At 39.4% G+C, this 23,634-nt stretch overlaps 2 protein-coding genes across 7 annotated transcripts in view; one reads left to right on the top strand and one right to left on the bottom strand.

Moving 5' to 3' along the window:
- THADA (THADA armadillo repeat containing) overlaps positions 1-23,634 on the bottom strand; it is a 286,630-nt gene that overhangs the window by 88,888 nt on the left and 174,108 nt on the right. The gene's annotated exons all lie outside the window — the stretch shown is intronic.
- LOC135322989 (small ribosomal subunit protein eS25-like) lies at positions 22,141-22,518 on the top strand. Its single transcript, XM_064494239.1, has one exon. The coding sequence runs from the start codon at positions 22,141-22,143 to the stop codon at positions 22,516-22,518; it is 378 nt and encodes a 125-aa protein (XP_064350309.1).

Below are 23,634 nucleotides of genomic sequence, written 5' to 3'. Positions count from 1 at the left end.
CGTGTGTACATGTGCGTGTGTGTTAGCATGCACACGTAGATGTGTCCTGGAGTCACTCAGTGATGACATCAACAGGGCCTTTGTGAGAAGTAGAAACCTGCAGCAGAGAAGGGAAGTGGACAAGGGCGTAAACGAGATCCTCTGACCCTAGCTAGTGTCAAGGAAAAAGACACATGTCAGAGAAATCCTTCTGTTTATCTAAATCAAGAGGAGGAGGAGCATGGAGCAAAGCAAGTACAGATAAACACAGCCAGAACTTTGAAAGTCTATTTTTTTTAAACTTTTTTTTTATTGAGTTATGGTCATTTTACAATGTTCTGTCAAATTCCAGTGCAGAGCACAATTTTTCAGTTATACATGAACACACATGTATTCATTGTCACATTTTTTTTCGCTGTGAGCTACCACAAGATCTTGTATATATTTCTCTGTGCTATACAGTATAATCTTGTTTACCTATTCTGCATATGCCTGTCAGTATCTACAAATTTTGAAATCCCAGTCTGTCCCTTCCCACTCCCTGCCCCCTTGGCAACCACAAGTTTGTATTCTATGTCTGTGAGTCTGTTTCTGTTTTGTATTTATATTCTTTTTTTTTTTTTAGATTCCACGTATGAGCGATCTCATATGGTATTTTTCTTTCTCTTTCTGGCTTACTTCACTTAGAATGACATTCTCCAGGGACATCCATGTTGCTGCAAATGGCGTTACGTTGTTGTTTTTTTATGGCTGAATAGTATTCCATTGTATAAATATACCACATCTTCTTTATCGAGTTGAAAGTCTATTTTAATCATTGGTTTGCTTTCTTTCCCTACTGTAGCCTTTATCGGAGCTGATTCTTCCTAAGCAACATGATTCAACTTTTTCTTTTCTTTCTCTGCTGTCAATGAGGGGCATCACTGAGAGTTAAATATGGAAGGATGTTATGAGAAAAAGCAAGAGGCTAACTAAAAGAGATCCAGTGCCGACAGATCCTAAATGGGTATAAGCTGGCAGGTGTTCCCAGGTCAGAGATCTACTGTACGCTGAGCACCTTTTCTTTAGAGTCAAAATAAATTATGATTACTTTATTACATGTAACTGCCACTTAAAATTTTTTTTCCTAAACAGAAGTAATCGTGTAGGAGAAGGCACACAAGTCCCAATGGATGTGGAGACTGAAAAAGCTTTCTCTAATAATGGATCTGTTATTTCAGAAGCAACAGATCAAATATCACTCCTTCACCACACCCCCACAGGGACCCAAACCGCCCGTCGTGAGGCCTGGAGAAATGGGTCTGGCTGGGGCTTCTGTTCTTCTGTGGTGACTGCCAGAGCGAAAAAATCACCTCCCTCTGCCGAATCCCCACCATCCTGAAAGAGTTGGCAAAGTCACTGGGCCTTGCTTTACTTTCCTCCACAGCTGCACAAAACCAACCACCAGGGCTTTTCATGGTGTCACAGGATTGTAATTAATCAGCAGACACCAGCAAAATACAGGACTCTGGAATTTACTTGTAAAGAAAGCTGTGAGATTTTCAAACGTCTCTCATTTAGAAGTAATCACTTCAAAAATAACTCCTGATGGATGTTTAAACTTAGTCCTATATTTGCTCACCTTACTTGGCAAAAACAAGGCTGTTTTTGAAACGCTTGGTAACTCTGGTTTATGAACATTGGCCTACAGGTCCATCAATTCTGTCACCTTGGGCACAAACCAGACAACAATTGTGATTCTGGTTATTCAGCAGGAACGGAGTGATCTATTTACACGGGACAAATGGAGGGGGAGGTACACTTATAAGAACCCTGGTGGAAATAATCATGTAGGAGAGAGGGCAATAGATGTGAAAGACAGGGTCAGAGATGTCAAGGAAAACAGGGAGCAGGGGAGGAGAGGGAGGAGAGAGGACAGAGGGAGGGGAGAGGAAAGAAAAGTCTTGTAAGCAAATGTCTGAAGCAGGTTATTACGTTTGAGATAAATTTTTCCTTTAAGATAATTGATGAGAATATCTGAATACATGACTACTCTCAGATGACGTTTAGTGTTGGGTTTAAGTCCCTCAAGAAAAGTGAGGTCATCCCTTGCGTGAAGTCCAGAAGGGAGGCCAGGCCCCTGGAACTCGAGTCCAAGGTCAGGTCCAGGAGCTCCAGGTAGCTGCGAGGAAGGATCACTGATCCATCAGCTCTGGAAGGATGGCAGGGGCGAGGCAACTCCTCCTCTTTCCCCAGCTTTCCTAAAGTCGCGGTCCAGAAGAACTTTTGGGCAAAGAGTGTGGTCAAGCCCAGGCCTGGGATAATTTGGAAACAGACTATAATACAGGTTTGCACTGAACCAAACAGAGAAACCGAAGCAGCCAAGGCTGAGGATGATGACTAACTGAATGCACGGGAGAACTCTGAGCAGCTCAGTGTCACTTTAGGCGTCCCAAATTGGCAACAGGATTCAAGTACTCAGTCCCTAAGTATTTATTAAACAACTATTATTACCAGGCACTGCCTTAGGGGCTGCAGTGGAGAACAAATAGAATCCCTGCTTTCCTGCGGCTTACAGTCTAGTCGTGGACAAACAAACCCCTGACTCTGCCTGGCGGGGATTTATGACCTGCACGACAGCATTGCCATCACTTTGCTCTCATGCTTGACCTCACCCTCCACCAGGTCCAGCGCATAGCAGGAATTCAACGAGCATTTGCTGAACTGATGTCAATATTTGGTGCCTCTTCCTACATTAACTCTTCCTTTAGGACACACCCCCATGGGTTTGGTGAGCTGCTGCATGTGCTCCTCACTCCAGTGGATTCCTCATCCAGAGGGGAGAGCGGGGAGGCTAGATTAGTAGGAAGAATGCAGCTTTGTGAGAGGGAGTGGGAGGAGCACAGGCTTTGGAGCCAGGCGGACTTGTGTGGAAACCCAGTTACTGGCTGTGGGGCTTTGGGCAACTTGTTAACCCCAGTTTCCCCACAGTAAAGAGTGCAATAATATCCATCTATCTGACAGGACTCTAGAGAGATTTCAAAGGACATATACAGCATTTGGCACACACTAGGCACCTGATCAAAATGTGAGTTCTCTTCCTTTTCCTTTTTCTGTCTCCTCCCTCCTTTTCAGCCCCCATTCCAAAAATAAACAGTCAGAGAAGGCTTTGCAGAAAGAGTGATATTTATATTTGGCCTTCAAGAGAATCTTGCCAGAATCGGGGGAAGAATATGCAAGCAGAGAAAACTGAATTATTAAAAAGTGTTAAAGAATCCAATACTGGTATTGCTAACAAAGAAAAGTGAACCTTAATGTAAATTATGGACTTCAGTTAATAACAATGTGTCAATACTGCTTCATTCATTTTACCAAACATACCCCTCTAATGCACAATTTTTTTAAACTTTTTTTTTTAACAGGAGTACTGGGAATTGAACCCAGGACCTCGTGCATGCTAAGCACACGCTCTACCACTGAGCTATACTCTCTTCTAAATGCACAATATTAATAATAGGAGAAAACTGGGGCGAGGGGGTAGAGAAGAGAGGAATATATGGGAACTCTTTGTACTACCTGCTCATTTTTCTGTAAATCCAAAATTGTTCTAAAAAAAAAATACCCATTTAGTGAAAGAAAAACATTGGGATGACTCAGGAGACAGCAAATAGCTGCGAGTTAACAAGAGCATAGTCAGGGTGTGTGCAGGACGGCAGGAGATACAGCTGGGGAGAAGGTCAGGTCAGATGGAGAAGGATCTTAAAGGAGCATCAAGGAATGTGTACTCTGTTCTGTACACGGTCAAGACCTCTTCAGAAACAGCACTTATGTGATCAGATCTGGAATTCGGAAAGAAAAGGCCAGGGGCAGGGTGGAGGCTGGACTAGAAGGGGCAGAGTGAGTGAGACCACTGCCGATCTAGACAAAAGGTGCCGAGGCTTGAAACCAGAGCCCGAAAACCAAGAGGTACCCATGGACCGAAAGTGGCAGCAGATGTTTCATTTGGCCTACACCGTGTTTTTAAATCGTCACTTATGAATTGGGAGATTTCATGTCAAAATCATCCTAATGTCTAAACTCCTCTCAAAGTCAGAAGAGCTGACGATCATGGGCCTACTCTCCTGCAGGGCCTCAGTCACCTGGCTGGGGCTACCCCTGAGAGAGGTGCACACTCTGGCTCACCACCGTCCCCGCTGCTGCCTATCACTCACTGCCACTAAGTCAATGTCATTTATCACTGCTTTTTTTTTTTTTAACTTACGGAGAATTGAGAGGAAAATGAAATCTACATCAAGTCTGAAAAGAGGATGGACCGAGAGGGCCACGTGTTTATACCCATCCCTGTGTTCACTTACCTGCCTGGCCTAGGCAGGACTCTGATTTTGTGGACCCCCCCACCCCCGCCACCCCAATCGAAACTATGGCAGCAGTGTAACAGAGAGGAACAGAGAGGGACAGATACATTTGAGAGATGTTTTGGAGGCCGAAGAAGCAGGATTTGGCAACTGCTTTAGACATGCAGTTGAGGGTCAGTAAAGAGAACTTAACGCAGGAAGCTGGTGATTGAGGGCCACGCTGCAAGGCAGGAATCAAAAGAAAATGCGGCAGTTTGGGGAATGAGGGAGGGAGAGTTAGTGAGTTTGGTCAGGACTATCCGTGTGAGGCTTGCTCTGGTTAGGATAATTTATCTTGCAAATCAGGAATTCTTTTGAGAGTGAAAAAGAGCTCTATTAATAATCACACTGGGACAGACTGAGACAGTTGGTGACCTCGCTACAGCAGGCCCCTTGGGGAAAGGTTAGAGTGGACTTAGAGGTGCATGAATTCAGCAAAAGAACGCTTTATTGACTCAAGATAGTTGTGACCGGTAAATTACCTACAAATTAAAAAAAAAATTGTGACCCGGTCAGAAAGAGACAAAAAGCACACACAAAACAACCAAGTGCAAACCAACAGCATCACCCATGACTCTCACAGGCCTGGGATTGCCCAGGGCTGGGTACTCACGCCCTGCCCCGCGGAGGGAGTGTCAGGAAGCAGCTAGATTGGGCTGGGACTTCTTACCACTGAGATGCCAGCCTTAATGAAACTCCTGGAGGATCGAAGAAAAGTCTGGAGAACAGTCACCCTCTGTCCACCCCCATCCCCACTCGAAACACAGAGAGACTGAGGGGAGCCCCTGAGCATCTGTGTAAAGCATGAGTTCCATTCTGGCAGCTTTGAATCTTAAAAGCGACTTGGCAGAGCAAATGTAATGCTCTTTGAATAAATGCCACAGGCCTAAAAAGAGTCATGAGGCAGATCCCTGAAAAAACCTGCACTGCTCCAGTAAAATATGTCTGGTTTACGCGGCTGGGCTACAATAGTGACTTGTGTTAGACAAGATGAAGATGATATATGGCTGTTTGGGAATGCAACACTGAGATGGGTTTTCCTCTTCACCAAGCATGGCTTCCAGGCAATTTTTCCCCCTTATAAAATCAACAGCAGCTGAGCTCCAGAAGCCAGCAGGATCCAGCAATAACAGGACCCGGCTAGGCAGGCCATGAAAACGGACAACTCCGGTGAGAAAAGGGATGTTCATTTCAGAGGTCAGATATAAATGAGGTGAATGTATCGTAATCACGAATAATCCCCAACTCGAAAGATCACCAAATCTATCCCCGTCTGCAACTATATTTCCTTAAAACTCAAGTCTGATCTTTTGTAGCGTGCAGACTGGGGGTGAAGACTTCTGCCCCTATCACATTCAGCCAAGTATAAAATTTCGGCATCTGCTGGTTGGTCTCCTAGCCTTCTCCCCGCGCTGCTCCAACCCCCACAGCTAAGTCAGAGCCACATTTTTCCAAGCTCAGTGTTTACACAGGATTTTATTTCGGCTGGTAAAACATCTGTATTTTTTCAGGGACTTAAATAAATGATCTATGCCGGGAATGTACAGTATAGGGTGATGTCAGGCCCCCGTTTCTTCTCGACTCACTGGGCAGAACAGGCAAACATTGTTTCAGCCCGTAGATGGGAATGTGAATATTTATCCTGTCGACTTAATTCATACAAACAGAACTAAAGGCAGGCAGGCAGAAGTATTTTATGGCTTTAAGGCAGACTGGAGGGGGTGGGGTGGTGAGAAGAGGATGGCTGAAGAAGGAATCTAAACTTTCTAAATTACAGAAACATGCCTAATCATGTAACTGCTGGGAAACGGATACAGCAGAAATTATTTAAAAGGGGGATTGTGTTCATCTGTACGTGTGTGTGTGTGTGTGTGTGTGTGTGTGTGTGTGTGTGTTGCGGCGGGGGGACGAGGGAGTTGGGAAAGTGAGAGAGAGGAGTTCTCTAATTTATATGCCATTTCTAGTCAATGGTTTAGGATTTAATTTTCTGCTTCAGGCATATTAATCTTCTCAACTAAAACACAGGCTCCGGAGGAGCATCCTTCTTGCCTCTGACTTCCATGGCGCAGAGCACAGTGCTTGATGGGTACACGCACCTGCCTGCATCATCTGTACAGAGAGCTCAACATACTCATCTTTGTTACCAGCCTTGGAGGGTCACTGTGTGGACTGGAGGCATGACCCTGGGATACTGCTCATCCCTACAAGAAAGAGCTTAGTGGGCATGTGCCACCCATGGCTACCTTCCAATCTGACACCACGTTGGAGGGCAGGCAAGGAAATGGTTACTCCCCCAAACCTCACTCTGTTTATTAGATGAGAACAGATCCTCAGAAAGGTCTTGGTAAATTCCCAAAAGGTGACTCTAGCTGTGTTGCGTTGCTGCTGCTAGGAAAAGGATGCTAACTACAAAATGTGATTACTTCCTAGCGGACTCTGGCTTGGGCAGTAGGGCATGGATCTCTTTAAGGACTAAAATGTACAAAAACACAAAGACTGCAGGAACTGGAAATTCACTTTGCGTCTCAAATGAGTCCCCTCCTTTCTAGTAACATTCCCACTGTTCTAGCTCAGGAACCAAAAGACTTTACACCCAGATGATGAAAACAATTTAACTGACTGGTCTCTGCCTCCAAAACTTATTTCACACATGGCTGCAGAAAACTTTCCCTAAACTCAAGCCCTGATTGTATCACTGCCAAATTCAAAATCCTTTAAAGATTTCCAAAGTCTCAAAATAATTTGGTGGGCACTGAAGACTCAATCTACCTTTGTGGTTTCACCCCCTACTTCATGCACCTATTATGTGACCACAAGGGATGATCTCCCATTTCTGACAATGCTTTTCTGTCCAGGATGTTCCTTCCATTTCTACCCCCACACTCTCCAGCTCTGCCTATTGAAATTTCGTTCATACTGTAAGGTCCAGCTTAAACACCACCTCCTCCATAAAACATTCCTTAACTTTCATCAACCACCTCCCCTCCCCACCCTAAGACTTTCCTTACTCAGTGCTCAGCAGTTTACTTCGTTTGATTTCTTTTTCTTTCTTTTTTTAATGTTTTAAATCTTGTCATCATGGTTATCAATCTACAATTTCCTTTTCCTGGAGTATAGCTCATTGAAGAAAAGGGCTGTGTCCTGTTCTCCACAGCCCCTAGACTCCAGGGATATACAGCTTTGTCTGGCAGAAAGAGAGACTCAGCCAACAGAGCATTTATTGATTTGGAATTCCACTATGCCCCCTTGCCGGGGGTGGCAGGAATAGAACCTGTATTTGCAGCAGCAGCTGGGGTGCAAAAGCCACCTGTCTAAACTCTCTGCATACTCTCTGGTTGGGGGGAAATACACAGTAGTAATAAGACAGTGAGTATACATTTGTTTTGGGTCATCTCTGGCCTCGTGCTGTAAATTTTATAATGCAGTTAGGAGTCCCGAAACCCAGACAAAGCGTCAAGGGTCCTGAGTTGTTGTGTGAGGGCAAAGCTTAGAAAGTGATGTCAAAGGCAGTCAATCTTAATCCAACATACAAACAAAGCCTTGATTATAAAGAATTAACAATTTACAAAACACTGATGTAATTCCTCTTCTAACTAAAGAGTTTCCTTCTAGCTTTAGAATGCAGACACATTTCTGAAAAGCTATGTATAACATTTTTCAAATTATAAATTATGTATTTGCAAAATAAATCCCAGTCTAAAATCTTTAGAAGCTTTATTGTACTTGTTAATTTATCTTTTCTACATACCTGGATCCTCAAACTACGGAGTTTCCTTAAAGACAATACTGAGAGATCAATAAGGAACTCTGATGCAGCAAAACTCATTAATGAAAAATAAAACAGATAATTTGTTCAGTCAAGACAGTTAATTTTAAAGCAATACAAAAGGAGGGAAATTGGTGGTGGTATTAATGAAAATTAGTCATGAATCACTCATTGTTGAAGCTGAGTGGTGGGTATATGGGATTCATTGTATTATTCTGCCTACATTTGTGTTTATTTACATTTTTTATAATAAAAGTTAAAAAAAGGTTTAGAGAGGGAGAGAAGGGAAAGAGAAAATGTATGTAAAATGAATGTAAAAAAAAAGATGTATTAATAACATTAACTGGACATAAGAGCTGAAATCTTCTGTATAGCAAAAATTACTAAGAATATTCAAAAGTACAAGCAAACCAGGGCTAAAATATTGGCTAATTCCCCCAAGGAACAAAGCTCTTGCAAATTAATAACAAAAATGAAAATAATTGAATGAAATACGGCAGGGAGTTAGAAACTTTCTCCATTCATAGCACCCTTAGCACCTCAATAATCTTTTCATGGTGCCTGTAGGCTAAAAGAAATACCTAACAGTTCCATTTATTAAGTAGCTAGGTCCAAACAACCTAATAAGTATTTTTGCCCTAACAACTTAGGAACTGTTTGAAAAAATAATACACATAAGTTGAAAGAAAAAATATTTTTATTTCATTCTTTAATAACCACAATTACTTACTAATGGGAAGTGTGTGCCTGTTGGATACTTCATAACTTCCCAAGCCTTGGAATTGCTGGACTCCACCACCCTCATTCCTGTTCCACATTGATTTTCTCATGGTACTAGCTCTTTATTACAGCAACTAGCGAATACTCAACTTTGCAAAGACATATAGCATCATCAAAAGGAATGCAGTGTGAGCTAATGTTGATCACTGTAAATTACTTTAAGCGAGTGGTTCACATAGTATCTCACAGATGGCAAGTGTCACCGTCCTTCTCCCCCAAATTTAAAATATCCCACAGTGCTTTGGCACACACTTTGGGAACTGCAAATGTTTAGGAAAGAATATAAACAAATAATTCACAGATGAAACACAAATATCCAATAAACATACGAAGACATGTTTAATTTCATTAATGTTTAAGGAAGGGCAATTAAAACAGTGAATTTTAAAAGGAGAAAAACCCATTAATCTGTAGAGAATTGTTTTTTAAAGGGTAGGATGCAACTAATATTTAAGTAAGGAAACTGACATTCTCATTCATCATTGGTGGGAGTAGAAATTGTTAGACGCTTTTTGGGGGTAACTAGCAGGGCCATGTCCTTGCACATACGATGTAATTCTATACAAATGTTTTCCCCGGATGTTAGACAAAGCAGCAACTTAGAAGTGTAGCAGTTGCTATTAAAATGGAAAACATGTACTTCCTTCAATTTTGCAATACCCACTTCTAGGAATTTATCTCACAGAAACACTTACAGATGTGGGACAAAAATACAGATGCCCAAGAATGATCATAAGCAGTACTTACTATAACAGGAAAATTTAGAAACAACCAATACAGGACCAGTTGAAAAACTATGGGATATTCCTACAAGTATCTTATCATATATAGCCGAGCTATACACTTATTCAAAAATAATGTTGTAGATACACACGGACTGACATGAAAATATCTCTAAGACATACTGATAAGTGAAAAAGCAAGCTGCAAAAATAGCATGATCCCATTTTTATTGATGCCAAATTATTAACAGTGGGGGTGGGATTGTTACATTCAATGTTGCATGTTTCTGTAACTCTGAAAGTTTTATGGTAAGGATATATTATTTTTTCAAACTTTTTCTTGAAAACTTTTTATTGAAATAATTACAGCTGACCCTTGAACAATGCAGGTTTGAACAGTGAGGGTCCAAGTATATGTGGATACTTTTCAGTAGTAAATACAACAGTACCACACAGTCTGTGGTTGGTTGAGGAATCCGAGGATACAAAGGAACCTTGGATACAGAGGGTCAACTATAAGTGATCTGTGGATTACCTCACATTGTTCAAAGGTCAAGTGTATAGCCTCATAACAAGTTGTCAAAACAGAGTTGTACCTTTCACTCAGTTTTCCCCAGTTGTGACATCTTATGTAACTGTGGGACTAGATCAAAAGCAGAAAACCAACACAGTCACATTACTTTTAACCTGACTACATACCATATTCAGTTGTTGTCATATTTTATGTGCAATCATTTGTGTGTGTGTTTGGGGCAGGGAGAGGCAGTTTTATCCCCATGTATGGACTTGTGCAACCACCACCACAATCAAGATACAGACTGTCTTACCATCGTAAAGGAAGAGAGCATTATTTATGGACTCAGAAACAATAAAAGCAAAATAATATTCTCTTTATCCTGCATTCCCTAACTCTAAACTCAGTATGAAAATTCACATACTAATTACTGGGACAGGTGGCTGTGTGGTATTTTTTGCCTAGAGATAGAAATCAAAGAAAAAGAACTCGTCAGTGCATCAAAGAGAAGATGTTACAACTTTCCCAAGGCCCCTCCTGGTCTCCTCCTTTGACTTTTCAGATCTGTGCCCCAAGTGGGTGGAAGAGCAGGTCGGGGGAGAGACCCACTGAAGGGAGAGAAGGCTGGCCACAAGGGAGGTGGGAGGGCTTGTTGGAGAGGGCACTGCAGGGATATCTCCAGAGTCGTCTTCAGCAAACAAAGCCAGAGGAAATGCAGAGTTACATTAATTTGCATTTCCCAGACTTTAGAGAAGCTGTAAAATTTGCCTTATAAAAAGAGTTTGACACACAGAAAAGTGTCCGACTTTCAGCATCTGGTCTTCAGGCTAGTAATGCACATTTTTCCCAACTGCCCAGTGAGGGGGTTTGGGGCAAAAGTCCCCTGCAAACCTGGGTCTGGGCTGGAGCCAGGCTCAGGAATCTGCTGGCTTCCAGTGCACTGTGGTAACAGAGGCTCCCCTTTCTGAAAAATGAAGATGGAAGGACTTTTTTTTTTTGACTCTTTGTGTTGCAGCTTATTTCAAAGGTCATCAAAGTAAACAAAAGGGAAAGACTGAGAATCTTTATAAGTCAAAAAGTGACAACTGTTTATAAAGCAACTGTTTATATTTTCACATGGAGGAAGGAAAAAAAATGATTCCTCTAAGCTCCCAGGAATGGAGATTTGGGTGGTTTCTCCCTCCCCGCCTCCCGAGTTTGTTTGTTCGTTTGCCATTCAACACCTCCAGCAGCGAAGTCCAGAAACATCTGCTGCATCCATTTTATGTGGAATTAGAAAGGTCCACTGGATGGCTGGGATTTGTGAAATAAACCAGGCAGTGTCTTAAGAAGCAAAAGCCTCTGCAGCACTGATTGATAACTGTGCCTTCCACCACCCTGCTGAGGACGTGGAATGCCCGGGGTCCCACAAGCAAGCCGCAGTAAGGTCTCCCATTCCCCAGCCCGGTTTCCCTGAGGGCACTTTGTTCAGAGAAGAGTGATTCCAGGAGGTCTAACTGAAGCCAGGGGTCCGTGAAACCAATCTTGATCAGCCTCCTCTAATCCCTGAGAGTGATCAAAAAACCCTTTCCACTTACGAGTTTTCTTGGTCGAGCTGACAGTGAACTCTGGACAATCAATATGGATGAGCTTCTAACTAGATTTTATTATGTTATTAGACATATTCCAAAATAATGAGACTAGATGGAATTACAATAATCATCTAAAAGGTATTTTTTTTTACATGGGATGCTGTGTGTATTAATCAAGGTGTGATGCCTAGTCTGTTATAAAGATTTCATATTATTTCTACTTAATCCATTAAGCCTCAGCTCATCAGCTCCTTCTGTGAAGTTCTCCCTGACAATTCTAGGTTGTGGCAATCTTTCCATCCTCTCGTCCCATAGTATTTATTATCTGAACCACTCATTTGGCACCTAAGATATGTTGCCTTGATTGCTATTTATCTTTTTATGTAAACCACGTCTTTTTATCTCCTACAGAGCCTTACTGGAATGCAAAAGTTTGTTGATTTGATTTTAAATTTAAGGCAATTACCATGTGGGCTGAGATAAACAGTACTTCCAAGGCAATAGTTAACTCAGTAGTGAAAGTAAACATCAAGACTGCTTGCGAATGGGCCCCCGCTTACAAAGTAAGATGACCAATGAATGCAAGCCCTTGAGACGTGAGTACGTTTGTGGTCTGGGTCCTTGGCCTGCTCTTCCTAGCCCACTAACAAGTCATGTTGTCTACATGAATTCATCACCCCCCAAACTCATCTTGAGGAAACTCATAATCTACCCTCTAAGCCTAATTCAGCTCAAACACTGGTGCCTCTATGAAACCACTCTCTGGGGAACTGCTAGGTTTATTTGTTGAATAAATGGCTGAAAGAAACAATGACTCTCAGGGTAACCATCCATAGTCCATTTTGACCTGCCCTCTTCCACTATATTGCTGGAAGGCTATGAGGATCAGGTTTAGGAAAATTCTAAGAAAAGTTGTTACAGATTTTTCCCCATAAGCAAGCCCTCCCAGCCAAACACTGGGACTGATTCCAACAAGATAACAGGACACTTCTCCCGGTGCCAACTGGATTTACACCACAAACTTTAGTCTTTAGACCAGTGGTTCTAAACCAGGGTGATTTAACCTCCAGGAGGCATTTGGCAATATCTAGAAACACTTTTGGTTATCACAATGAAAGAAGGTGCTACTGGCATCTAGCAGGTAGAGGCCAGAGATGCTGCTAAACAGTCTACAATGCATAGGACAGCCCCCACAAACAAAGAATTATCTGACCCAGAATGTCACAGTGCTGAGGTGGAGAACCACTGGCCTACCCAGTTGGGGACCTTGGGAAAATTATTTAACCTCTCTGAGCCTTAATTTCTTCATCTATAAAATGGAGCTAATAATATAATTCATCTCATGAGGGTATTGTGAAGTCTAAAAGATAACTGATGGGGAAAGAACTTTGCAATTACTATTTAAGAAATTAGTAATCCTTATTAATAGAAGGCGTGCCCCATGTGTGATTTCAGCTCTGCCTTGCATTTGGACGCATCCCTTGGTATTGGTGTAGAAAGACCCCCCTCACCTTCATCTCTTTGGCATAGCGATGCTCTCCTGGTTTTGTGCTATTTAGGTAGCTTTTGTTACTCCTCTGTGGTACCTGCTCATGTTCTTTTCCTGGCAGTTGTTTTTCCTTGGCCACTGGACTTCTGCCTGTTGCGGGATTGTTTCTTAGCCATGCTTCTCTTATTGGTCTCTAATAATTTTCCCAGAAACTGTGCTCTCTAAGTAATCATCTTACTATATGGCTCATAACAATGACCAAGTGTATAGCAAGGAGAAATTCATGATTATCCCTCAGGGGCTTTGAAAAGTGGAAGTATAGTACTTATTACCAAGTTTGCCTTTTTTGTCATAAGGTAAACTTTCTGCATTGGTGATTTACATCTAAGGGTGAGTTGTGCCATTCAGTGTGTCAGAAGACCAATCTGATGACCCTTGAAGATATTAGCTCTATTAGTTATGACACTTGAGTTTTACCCTGATGTTCTTTCCAACAGAACACGCTTCATAAATTCACATATCCAGAGGTTCAACTCTCCAATCCTGTTTTCCTGCCTCAGAGAGGCAAACACTTTAAAACTAAGCTAAGTAAGCACATTCTTATTTTCCTAAGTATTTCCTGAATGACCCAAATCAGGTTAACACTTTAACAAATACTTTAGCTTCCACTCAGGTCATTTCCCAGGTGAATGTGGCCATTTTGCTTTCATTTTATTCAAAGGAAGCAAAGCATCTCTCACATGGATGTCTATCTCACAAAATGGGTATCTGGATATTTTATATAGCGAAGCCTTATGGTCTTATATTGTAGTCTTATTTGAAAGGTGTGTTCATATACATGCATGTATTTAAAATTCGATAGATTCTTGATTTTCAGAAACAGACAATATAGTAGTTAGTCTCAATCTTCTTGAATTTAATGGTGAACTCTTAGTAGAATGAATCATGTCTCCATAACCGGCAGAACCATAGCTGTCATGAAAAAGGAGTTTACTCAGAAACCTCTGGAGTAGCCAGAGGAGGAAGAGGGAGGTTTCTCACCTGATCCAGTGGGATGCCTTACTTTGGAGATTAGTGGTCATTCTGCCATTGGAAGAACAAATGGAAAGGCAGGGCTCAATTTAGCATTGTGAGAAGGTGAACAAGGCACTCACCAACAGGGGAATCTTGGTTCATAAGCTTGTAGACTAGGGGCATTTACTCTTATGGAAATAACACACAGACCCTGAGGATGGGAGAGCAGTCTTTCATCAAGGGGATTCACTTCCCTAGTGTTACTTAAATAGGCTTTTTCTGTAATGTAACAGACTCAAAGGCCCAGCAGAACTACTAAAACTGACTTCTCCTAACTCAAATGTGTTAGTTTAAAGCAAGGTTTTTCAACCTCAGCATGTCTTTAAAAGGTCCTTCTGCCCTATACAGAGATCAAAATGAAGGGGGCAAGAGTAAAAGCAGAGAGTAGTTGTCCAAGCAAAAGATGAGGGTGGCTTGGACAAGAACAGTTGTGTAGAGCTTGAGAGTAGAGAAGCAGATGATACTGGTGGATTAGACACCAAGCTAAAGAAAAGGTAGGAACCAAAATTTGATTGCCAGTTTCCCTCTTGGGTGAATGGTAGTTTCATTTACTGAGAATGTGAAGGTCAGTGGAGGACCCAGTTTGTGCCCAGGCCAGGGTTTGGAGTAGAGTTTGTATTTCCTCAGATGGGAAGGCATCATCTCCTGGTCCACCAGGGGTGAAAAGGAGAAAAGATAGTACCTACTTCCTAGGAGTTTATGATTGTTTTGAAGAGTCAGCATACAAGTACAATACAGCCTCATCCTCAGTGGGAGCAGGGTCCAAAGCCAATGACTGGGGTGAACACTGTACACAGAGAAAATTACCCTGAATCACATTCAGCACGGTCACAGACACCAAAGACAGTACATTTCCAACTCACATCTCATTGTTCACTCCGGGGCACATGCTCACTGGGAGAAAAGGCAATGCTATTTAATAGGCAACTTGTAAATAGTTTTCCTCTATCTTTATTTCTTAACTTGGCACAGATTAAGCAAGCTAATGAGTTCTACACAATTCTACTAAAGACAAAATAAAATCAATTTCACTTAAAAGTAAAATACCAACCAATGAGATTTACTATCTAGCAAACTCTATACAAATGAATAGGGATTCAGTTAATGAAAGATCTAAGGTGGGATAAAGGAGAGGCTCACTTTCTGTAGAATATGGAGTTTTAATTAGGAAAAAGTTACAGATAAAGAGACCATGGTGGATTTGGAATTGCATACATATAATTGATAGTTACTCTCTATGACCACCTGGGTCTTATTTCTCAGATCTCTTTCTTTTCAGTGAAAAACTAGGAGAGTCTATAGGACTGGGGTATGAAGGTGGGTAGAGAGGGGAGGTATCCACAACACAATGAAGGAATACAAATGAGCAAACATAAGTTTATGCACAATACTTCTTAATGTTGGAGGCAAATAAGGCCAAGAGACAAACCATTAAGTTTGTCAATGAAGTTACTGTCTAGCTAAAACAAGAAATTAAGGTTCCCTACATTTCTATGAAAAAAGTATTGCAGTTCCTCAAAAAATTAAAAATAGAATTACCATAAGATTCAGCAATTCTACTTTTGGATATATATTTAAAAGAATTGAAAGGAGGGTCCCAAAAAGGTATTTGTATACCTATTTCACAGCAGCATGATTCACAACAGCCAAAAGGTGGAAGCAACCCGTGTCCACCGACAGATGAATGGACAAACAAATGTGGCGTGTACATACAATGGAATATTATTCAGCCATAAAAGGAAGGACATTCTGACATATGGGTGAAACTTGAGGACATTATACAAAGAGAAATAAGCCAGTTACAAAAAGACAAATAGAGTATGATTTCACTTAAATGAGGTATCAAGAGTACTCAAACTCATAAAACCAGAAAGTAGAATGGTGGTTGCCAGGGGTTGGGGGGAAGGGAGAAATAGAGCGTCATTTAATGGATATAAATTTTCAATTTTGCAAGTTCTGGAGCTTGATCAACAACATGTGAATATACTTAACACTACTGAACTGAACACAAAAATGGTTGAGATAGTAAATTTTACATGTACTTTATCACAATGAAAATTTTTTTTTTAAAGATTCCCTACATTCAAGTCACCAACATTCAATATTATAATATTGTATTCAGTATCATTCCTGGGACATGTTTTAAATTCTCTGATTACAGAGTTCCTCATCTATTAAAAAGTCTTGTGGGTGAACTATACATTTACTTTAATGTACCAACTAGTATTGTGAGCCTGCATTAATTAGATGTTAATTAGATGCTCTTAGAACATGATTTTGATTTCTTTTAATTCTTAAAAAAATTAGCATCAGGTGCTAATTAAAAATAGCCAAGTCTATCATTAGAGGCAAGCTATAAGATGGTACCAACTGTAGGGAAAGGGACAATTCTCAAGTGACACTGAGAAACTGGAACATACAAGCAGACAGTAGAGATCTGTTTTACTGCTCTCCTAGTGTCCACTGCTTTTCCAGTCTCTACTACAACAGAGGAGGGGAAAAAAAAACCGTCACAGGCTAAATTCTTAGACAAAGGTTAATTTTTTTTTAAACTTTCTCCATTGCAGATTATTTTTAAAAGTATTATGCTTCCAGAGAAGAGGTGGTTGAGACTATTATTATGATCAATATGTCAACTAAGAGTCATCTTTGGGAGGTACAAAAGTTAGCTTTATATCATACACTTGTGCTGAACCATCAGCTCTCCATACAACATCTACTTTCTCTTTGCTCACAGCTAAAAACCCTCAACATTTTCATACCTTTTCATTATCACCATTCCACACCACTTTTTAAAATTAGTTGATAACTTTTTTCATTTACCCATGTGAAATCTGTTCAAAATTTCACAAACTCATCAACTCAACTTCAAGATAGTCCTTTTCTGCTCTTCTCCATCCTCCAAACACTTATCCAGTCTAACACTGTAGGTCAGAAAACCTATTGGCTCTAATTCTCTTACTTCCTTTTCAAGCTCACTATCTATAGCAAACACACCTCTTTCAATACCTCTAGGTCTCCAGCTGTAAAACTGAAATAATATAACCAGCCTCCCATCTATCGCCCTGGATGAGGACCAAGGGTTTATGTGCACTGCTGACCTCCTTGATTCTTATAAGATGTGTCACGCACAATTATTATTATCTCTGCCCTGCTTTCCCACAACTCTTGCTTCATGCCTCTTGATCTTGACCACAAAACATTGTGTTACTAAACAGCTCACTCAGTCTCTTGCTTCCTCCACTCCTGCCTTTGGGCAGTCTTTCCAGCTACCCTTTAAACTTGGAAGAGTCTCCCCTTGCATCTGCCAAGCTGCTATTTCAAATGCTTCCTCCTTACTCATGTCTGCCTGACTGCTCTCCACATGAATGACCAAGAGCACCCTTCCTAGGCTGGAACAAGTTTGGGTAGAAAATAAGTGATAAAACGCAATCCAGAACACTTTTTGCCCATTAAATCTTTGAGCTGAGAAATTTTAAGATTTTCTTATTGCTCTTCATGGTCCTTTAACCTCAACAGCAAATTACCTAGTGATATACAATATCCATCACCTGGGGGGATAAATCTCTGTTATCTCAGACCTGACATTAGCATCACTTGTCTCTTTCATTAACTCAATTTTTGTATATTGAATCCCTCTCTTCCACTGTTAACCCAATGTTTTCCAAACTTGCCTGATTTTAAGGATCACCTACATCACACACGAAAAAGGCAGATTCTGGGGTCCTACTTCAGATCTACACAATCAAAATCTTCAGGACAAAAATTTGGGGTCCTGTATTTTAAACAGTGCCCCAGGTAACTTTTGTGCCAAGGAAACATCTGACAGCCTATTAATCTTCCTGTTTTTGTCAGTGTCCTAACAACCAGAGATCTGAAGACATACAGCTAGATGCCCTGAGTTATTTAGGGTTTAGTCATGAAGATTCTACCTACTTCATCCAAGCTGATAATCTGACTTAAAATTAATGTTACGTGATTTGGCACTCTAATTTTTCTGTTGCAGTCAAACTGCAAGATTCTGATGGTGAATTTATACTGCTTTATATCCACCCAGTGCTTAATTACCACAATACTGAACATTTAATTGGAACTCAATTTAAACCTCACTGAATGATGGGTAAATGTACGACCCAACTTAAAAACAACCCTGAAACTCCATGTCTTAAAGCCTATTTGAGTAACACTGAATCCTTCTCTCATTATCAGGTTAATGAGAATGAAAATTTAGGGTTTGAGTTGGCCTGAAAGAAGAAGGCAATTATTCAGTGATTTGGCCAGATTTCTAGAAACAATTGTTAGGCCTTGTCTAACTGCCTAGATTTCTCATAATAGAGTCAACTTCCTTTCATCCCTCAAGGATTACTGCTTTGACCCTGTGTTCTTTCCACCGTCATGCTGGGGAGAGCTCAGAGTTAATGATTTGCATCTGATAGTGCATGATAAAAATTCAAGTAGCAGGCCTGCTTTCAGGCAAGGACACACAAGAACACTTTTCAGAAACGGACAGAAGTTTCATGCTGAACACTGCAAATGTTCAAAGATGCTTATTTTAAAACATACTTGCAAAACATGAAGACTATTCTAGATTAAAATAGAAATGAATTATATCAAGTAGAAAAGAAACTAGGACCCTTTCTAGAAGTGAAAGAACACCACTTACGTAACATCCAGAAAAATAAAGCTGAGCAAAAAATAGGAAGCCAATTTATTCAAGAAGTTAATACTGAAAACAAAAGTTTCCATGTGGGTATACCATAGCTATGCTCAATATTACATTTTTCAAAAGGGTAAACCCACTGTCTGTTAAACAAAAAGCTTCAAATGTAAACAATGAATGGTCCACATGATGAGATTCATCCCTGAAACTGAACAGATTTCTAAAATCAATGCCTAGACCAGGCTATTTATAAACTCCAATTCCCATCAACCTTAGCACGATGTCAACTAACAATAACAAGTTAATGTTTCCCAGCAATCATCTTCACTGTGCCATTTAATTGCCAGTACTCAGGCCAAGGTAAACTCAACAGGAACAAAAGAGCTAACATCACAATCAGAGAACAAGATTAATGAATATTGCATTTCTGCTTTGAAGTGAATTCTGCAAATCATGCCCGTAGCATACTCCTTTTCAGCCACTGGATTTTATTGTGATTTGAAGGTAGAGTTTTAAAATATTCTCCCTGTTTTTAATTAACCACAAGCTTCAGTCCTTGGAGAACTTTTTCAGATAAGGAACATCCTCTCCATAGCATTATAAAGTATGTAACTCCCCAAATTATCAAACACAATTCCTAAACCCTGACCACCAATCTTAATTAAAGTTTTTTAAAAATTTAAATACAACTTAAAAGCATGGAATCTGAAGTTTACAGCTTGATGAATTTTTATATATGTCTAAGTACATAGCTTTTATTTATTATAATTCAACAAATGATTCTATTATGTAAGATTATTTATAAGTCATCGCATTTGTTCTAAAAAGTACATTATAACATTCTTTTGCACTGGTGGTTAAATGGTAGAATTCTCACCTCCCACACTGACTTAGATGTTAACAGTAGATACCAATCGTTCATAATATAACAAATAGCAGCCTTCACTTTTTGTGGGAGGAAGGATGAACCTTCAGAAGTAATTTGCCTCGTTATATTAAAAAATATTCGGTAAGAAAATGCTCTTATAAAAATAAAGACATAAGAAGAAAAACAAAAATGTGCATCTTTTGCTGCAAGGGAAAAGATCACTGACTAATTTTCAAACTCTGATTCTTTTGTTAACTCACCCCTGAACACATCAACTCCTTAGTAAACAAAATGAATTAAATCTTTACAGTTTCTCCAGCTAAAACTGTTTTATTGTCTATGGACCAAATCACTTCAGTCTGTTTCCCAAACCTCTATAAATAATTTGGCCACTTAATTGCTAAGAAGGTCCACTATCATTTCCCTTTTCTGGTTTGTTAAGAAATCACTTCTCATTTTAGCAGCTATGTTTATGCACTAACTTTTCCCATTGTTTAAATATCTACCACCCAAGCCAGTGATGGATTATAAAACCCAGGCCCAGGATATACAATTCATCCCGGATTTCTGATGGTTGAGATAACTCGTTGGTAGGTGTTGAGTTTTTTGTCACCACTCATCCAAACACATTCTTCCATCTTTTAACTGCCTGTTGTCACTCCCTTATAATATAAAGTTCTTCCTTGGTAGGCTATGATGAAGCCGTGCTCTGCTAAACAAATGTGTACATATCAGGAACAAATATCTAAGAAACAGCAACACTTCCTAGGTACAAAATCATTGGGAAAAGACCAATCTGAGTGTCCGAGAAATCTTTTTAAACAGAAGTTTTAAAGAGATATTGGTCTGTTTTTAAAAATGGTCAGTAACATAAACTATACTAAAATAAATGACTGTCAAGTAGCATTTCTGTTAAGCTGATCCTGAATAAATTCAAAAGATTCATTTGCAATGAATATTCATGGAGGAAGGTAAATTTGTGTGCAGTCTTAATGTCAGAATTACAAATTACAAAAACAAAACTCTAAAATAGTAAAATTCAAAGTAATGAGATTTCTTTAATCTAGAAAAATCTCACTCTTTTTAATGAACAAAGTGAGAGTTGATGTGGCCATTAAACCTGATGTTCTGAGGTCAGGAGTTTCTGGCCACTCTGAGAATTTTGTATTGCAGGGTGTGAGGATTCTCAAATCTCCACAGAATCACTACAGCTGACAGAGGGGAGTTTTCTACAACACAAGTTTTCTCATTCTGCTCTGCAGCATCCCTATGTTTCATGTCACCAAAAGTAAATGAATGGGCCATCGAAACTGAATCTCAAAGTGTTCGCAGGAAGTTCAACCTCCAATGTGGTACAAGTAAAAACATTTGTCTAACAAGTATTTAAAATCTCCACCAGATTACTCCAGAAATACTTATTTCTCATGCTGCTAATAGGAAAACACAGACGAACAGAAGAAAACAATATCACACCCTTTGGATTATTAAAAAACAGCATTAATCTATTTCATTCTTTCAATAAACCTTTATTGAGAGTTTCCGGTCAAATACTATGGGAGTGTATAAAATAATCACGACATATTCACATGGTTACTTAAAGTACAATATACACTGCATAGATTATATTATAAATGGTGATTCAATGATTAAAACAAAAAGTCCAGTATTTTCAGTTTCTCTATGAAAACTTTGAACTTTACAGGACTGGTAGCACCTTTATAATATATTAACTTTCACATATACTAGCCTCTTTTCTGGTTTCTCTATTTTGTCCTCTGATCTTTCTAATGATGAGTTATAAGTAACATAATTTTTATTCATGTATAATGACTATAAATATTAATATATCTTTATATTGTATTTTAGGATTTGATATGGTAAGTTATACAGCTATTGACCTTCCTTTCTAAAAAAAATGTTCTAGACACAAAAGCCCTTAATAAAATGTTAGCAAATCAAATCTAGTAATTAATAAAGAGGATAATACATAAGAAGAAATGGGGTTTATCTTGGCAATGCAAGTTGGTTCAATATCAATGTAATTCATCATATGAATATATTAAAAAAGAAAAACATCAGATTATGTCAATAGATGCAGTAAAAGCAACTGATGAAATTCAACACCTGTTCATGATAAAAATTCTCCATAAACTAGAAACAGAAGGGAAATTCCTCAACTTGATAAAGTGTTTCTGGAAAAAAAAACCCTGTAGCTAACATCACATGTATTAATGAGAGGCTGAACACTTTCCTCCTATGGTTGGGAAATTAAGAATGTTCTTTCTCTTTTTGTCCGACATCCTAGTGAGGCGGCAGTGGTAGCAGCTGCTCTTACAGCTTTGCTATGCTGCCCAAGGATGACAAAAAGAAGAAAGATGCCAGAAAGTCAGCCAAGAAAGACAAAGACCCGGTGAACAAATCTAGGGGCAAGGCCAAAAAGAAGAAGTGGTCCAAAGGCAAAGTTCAGGACAAGCTCAATAACCTAGTCTTGTTTGACAAAGCAACATATGACAAATTTTGTAACGAAGTCCCAAACCATAAGCTTATAACCCCAGCTGTCATCTCTCACAGACTGAAGAGCCATGGTTCCCTGGCCAGGGCAGCCCTTCAGGATCTCCTTAGTAAAGGACTTATTAAGCTAGTTTCAAAGCACAGAGCTCAAGTAATTTACACCAGGAACACCAAGGGTGGAAATGACCCAGCTGCTGGTGAAGATGTGTGAACAGTTTCCACCAACTATACATTTTGAAAAATAAAATTTTATTAAATCAAAAAAAGAAAAAAAAGTCCATTCTCAGTACTCCTATTTCATTTTACACTAGAGGTTTTAGCCAGTGCAGTAAGGCAAGGCAAGGCAATAAAAGGCATACCAATTGGAAAGAGAGAAAACTGTCTTATTCCTAGATGACATGGTTATCTACCTATGTAGTAAAATTCTAAAAAATCTATTTTTAAAAGATGTAAGAACTAGTAAGTTTATTAGCAAACTCTCAGAATATGAGAGTCATAAAAATTAACTATAGTCCCTAAAGACTAGCAATGAACACTTGGACTTTTTTAACTTAAAGAACATTATCATTTCTAATGGTACTAAAACATGAAATATCTTGGGAAAAATCTAACAAAATCTGTATAAGATTCATCATGTGTATGCCTGTATTCAGCAATTTTTTTTTTCCTGTAAAGGGCCAGAGAGTAAATATAATAGACTTTCTGGGTCATGTGGTAACTACTCAACTCTGGCATTATACTCTAAAAGCAGCCATAGAAAATATGTAAACAAATGAGCATGACTGTGTCCCAGTGACACTTTATTTACAAAATATGGGGCAGGATAGATTTGGCCCATAGATTATAGTTTGCCAACCCCTAGTCTAGACGAATAAACTTAGTACATCTCCTTGTTTACTACTGATTAAAATTCCCAGACTCAGTGAAGGTACTTGTGAATTTGTAGGCTTTTGCAGGGGTAGAGACACAAATAATTTCTGTCCAGCAGAACAAATAAATTCAAAGGTCTACAACCTGTTGGACATTAATGAGTTAAGTAATACCTGTTACACATATCCATTTTATACTTGCCTGATAGTGATGATTTTATCTTTATGAAAATTATACTTTAACTTTGGGGTCAATTATACTTTAAATTTGGGGTCAATTTGCCTCCAAATTGCTCTAAAGATTTAATGCAATCCTAATCAAAAAACATTGTCTATTATTTTACTATTTATTCTTTCACACAAATTTATTTTTTTATTTTACATTTTTATTGAGTAATAGTCATTTTATAATGTTGTGTCAAATTCTAATGTAGAGCACAATTTTTCAGTTATACATG

The sequence above is a fragment of the Camelus dromedarius genome, chromosome 15 (genome assembly GCF_036321535.1).
Source record: "Camelus dromedarius isolate mCamDro1 chromosome 15, mCamDro1.pat, whole genome shotgun sequence".
NCBI lineage: Eukaryota > Metazoa > Chordata > Mammalia > Artiodactyla > Camelidae > Camelus > Camelus dromedarius.
The sequence above is the reverse complement of the archived record's forward strand: the minus strand, read 5'-3'. Positions and strand labels throughout refer to the sequence as shown.